The 3,967-nt window shown below is 36.3% G+C and overlaps 1 protein-coding gene across 1 annotated transcript in view; it reads right to left on the reverse strand.

The window, feature by feature from the left end:
* Positions 1-1,157: 1,157 nt before the first annotated feature.
* ERCC5 (ERCC excision repair 5, endonuclease) overlaps positions 1,158-3,967 on the reverse strand; it is a 20,486-nt gene continuing 17,676 nt past the window's right edge. The window contains 1 exon segment of the mRNA XM_015810085.1: positions 1,158-2,538. Coding sequence (XP_015665571.1) covers positions 1,987-2,538 — 552 coding nt within the window. The 3' untranslated portion in view covers positions 1,158-1,986.

The following is a 3,967-nucleotide window of genomic DNA, read 5'->3' on the forward strand; positions in this document are numbered from 1 at the left end:
GTCATAAAAGAGCCAAGGTTGCCTACCCCTGGGCTAAGGCTAGAAACTGGGAGACTGTGAATTCTAGTCCTACCTTGCGATGATCTTGGGCAAGGTCACTTTCTCTCAACCCTAGGAAGAAGGCACTGGCGAACCACTTCTGAAAAACCTTGCCAAGAAGGAATTTATAAAGCAGTCTCTGAGAATCAGACATGACTGAATGGAAAGGGGGGGAAAATCTGATACCAATTTTCTCTGAGAATAATACTGACCAAATATTTTTATTTCATTGATATTATTGTTGCATATCGATCATTCTCTTTGAATTCTGCATTCATTGAATCACTCTTTAACTTGTTCACTTTGGGAATCAAACCTCCCTGCAATTTAAAAACTCTAATAAATGGTCTTAATTATATGTAACACATTTTGAAACTCAAGATCTCTAAATTTTATCCTGGGAATCTCATTAGGCCATATACAGTATATTCTTTTTTATTTTTTTGCTGCCAGTCATTTAGTGCATTTTCATCCATTTTTATTGGGATCTTTTAGATCAAAAAGTTAAGATTTGCATTTTTATCCCTGCAATTCTTCCTATCCAGAAGTTTCTGCCTTTCCTATCTTGAAATGTTTAGCATTATATTTCTCCAAGTCTGATTAATGGTTCATAAATAAATCTTTATAATTTCTTGTTAAATAAATTCCCAGATAAATTATTTTTTTAGAAATGATCTTAAAGCTCATTGTTCATTATAAATAGATTTTCTTCTTGAGATTAAGTTTCATACCCATATTTGGGGCTTGTTTTTGTTAATTCAATAGTCTGATAATGAATCATACTGCTGTATATATTCTATTAAGCTTTATTAAGAATCCCTTGGATAAATAATTGTAAATTCAACATAATCTGTATATAATTTTATGTTTGGAAACTGTTAAACTAGGGTTTTACAGATAATAAGATAACGTAGGATATTGTTGGTAGAAGAATCACCAAATTCAAATCAAAACATAAAGTAGACGAAGAAAGACACAAGAATCTAGTCACAGAACCTGGCTTTTGACTTTAAGTCAATTACACTACTTAAGTCAATTAAGTTGTTTATATGTTTGTAAGTAAAATATTTTTAAGAAATGAAAACAGGAAGGTAGTTTATATATTTTGCACATTTTTGTTTACAAAAACTGTGTGGAATTTCCTTTATATTGGGCAACTGATCAACCAGATTGACACAGCAAGCTTCATAATTTAACTACACAGAAAATGAAATTTAAATCTGATCTAAACTTCGAGTCTATTCTTTGCTTTTCTTCAATTTATTTATGCCCCTTGTTTGATATCTCATTTCCATTTCATTTAATATCCACTTGTAGCAAGATCAAAATGATTAACTCTCCTCTTTACATCAAAGTTTCCTTGCACCGCAAAATGCACAAACTGATGTTTAATATAAGTGGCATGGCAAGATACCAAGGAAATTCGGTTGTCCCACGTATTTCCTACTAATAAACTACAAAAGCTTTGAACAGTAGGCCACTTGTGCGGTTTTGGTTGGGGGTTTTTTTGTGAAGTGTGAAGCTTAATGTCAATTAGCAGCACCATAAATTGAATTCATTTTCCTTCTGAACACAATACAGGTCACAAATCACCTCAGATAATTCTCAAAGCTGACAAACTTTAGCAGACACTTTCTTGAGGAAAAAACAGATGTTTTCCTTTTTTAAAAAAGTTTTTTTAAAACATTCATATCATGCTGTTAAGTATGTGAACAGTAACAATATATACAAAATTGATAAAGAAAGTGGAAAATACCTTTCTAATGAAAAGAATATTATGTAATTTATAAGATAATGCAGTGCTTCTTAATCTTAGCAGCTTGAAGAGGCATGGACTTCAAGTCCCAGAACTCCCCAGTCAGCCTTGAAGTCCACATGTCTTCAAGTTGCCACGGTTGAGAAACACAGATATGATTTTTAAAGCCCCATATATGTTTCTAGCTAGCATTATTTCTTCCACCTTCTCCTTAAACTCTTGCCTCGGGCTTTTTTGCCCTCAAACACTGGCCTGGCTGTCACCATCTGCATTTCCTCCTCTGCACTGGCACTGCTACTCTCTGCTTCACTTTGTGCAGATGCAACTTCTAGAGTTGTTTTGTGACTTGCCACTTTTGTTTCGAGCCTCTTTGCATCCTCCCCTCTTCTGTGCTTTCTGGAGGCTTCCTTCTCCAAATCATCAGCTGAAGACTCGCTGGATGCCTCTGAGAGAAGAACCTCTCCAATGAAGCCACCACACAGAAAGCTCTGTTGCTCAGATGGTGGACATTTTTTCCGTTTGCTTCCTCGTCTCTGGCATCCAGCCCTTCCTTTATTGAATGCTTGCCCTTTCCTCTGTTTCAATTCTTCTTCTAGGACAGCAGTTGCCTCCTGGACTTCACTGTCTTCTTCTTCCTTCTCTTTTCTCCTCATGCAAGTCACAGCTCGGCGAAGCCTCTGACTCTTGATGGCTTGTTTTTCATGTTGTGCCAGTCTGAAGAATGAGTCAATACGCAGCTGAGTCTACAAAAGAAAGAAAAGTACCCCTGTGAGATTCAGTAAGGGTTACCGAGAATACTACCTGCAGCAAAGAAAACACGCAACAAAATTCACATCCTTGACAAGAGAATATTTGTTCAGATCTCCAGCTGGTCTTGCCTAGTCCCGATACATTTAAGATAGAGTAGGGCAGGGGTAGGCAACCTTGGCTCTTTTATGACTCGTGGACTTCAATTCCCAGAATTCCTGAGTCAGCATAGCTGACTCAGGAATTCTGGGAGTTGAAGTCCACGAGTCATAAAAGAGCCAAGGTTGCCTACCCCTGGAGTAGGGAATATCTGGCCCTCCAGCTTATGCTGAACTAGAATTCTCAGTGCCTCATCTAGCACTGACAATGGTGAGAAATATTAGGAAATGAATTTCCACAACACTTGGATTGTCAGACATTCTCTACCATCTCAAAGTGCTTTATGGAGGTCAAGCAGGCCAATTCACCCGAAGTCTACATTTGGCTTCCATTAGGGTTGCCCCAATTTTCTAATATCCCACTCTAGTCTTTTAGTAGCCCTATTGTTGGTACAGAGGGATTCAATTGAAATGAATTACAGATTCATGTCCTGTAGATGTTTTGGCTCCACTACAAGCTGCAATGGGCAGTTGCTCTGAGAGGTACCTACACAACTTTCCCAGAGCTTGATACCAGACTGCTTTCATAGATGGATAGCAACCTATTTAGATAACTTTTAATAAGCATCCATTTCGTACAAGCTGTTGTTGTTTGTACTGCTATTATGTCACTAAAATATTAACTCTTGATGGCTTCATGTTTACTTTATGCTTCCTGTCAGAATTTACTTGGAAAACTTATGAATTATAAATTATTAGAAAAAAGCATGCAGCAACAACCAACAACTTATACAATTGCTAAGACTGCTATATTTTTATGCTTTTTCTACAGATATATTTGCCTAAATTTGACTCTAACCAAGTCTTGGATATAGAAAATCAGACTCCCTTCATCCACAACCTTTTTTGCAATTTCTAATCAGCTACTACATGACTAAGTCTGGTATTTTGACAATGAACCCTACATCTAATCAATTCGAAATGTTGGGATTACAAACACTGTGCATTCAAAACATGACTTTGCCATTTCCTGTGGTTGCTTTTAATCTCTGAACGAAAGGGAATATTTTTGGGAAAGTAATCTGCTTTATTCCAGGACACTGACCCATGAAAGCAAGTGGCCTAGATATAACTTTTGTCTACTCAGTATTAAGATTCAGTACTGCTCTTTTCAGACTGTATATAAAATAACAGTTCTGAAATTGTGAAACACATAGCTTACTTCTTTACTATATTTTCATTTATCCAACCAATTTTTACATCAAATTTTAATTAATCATCTGCTTTTTTAAAATTTTATTTTCAGACATGCTACATTCGCACAACT

This window comes from Protobothrops mucrosquamatus, unplaced genomic scaffold (genome assembly GCF_001527695.2).
Source record: "Protobothrops mucrosquamatus isolate PMUCROS unplaced genomic scaffold, P.Mucros_1.0 scaffold_35, whole genome shotgun sequence".
NCBI lineage: Eukaryota > Metazoa > Chordata > Lepidosauria > Squamata > Viperidae > Protobothrops > Protobothrops mucrosquamatus.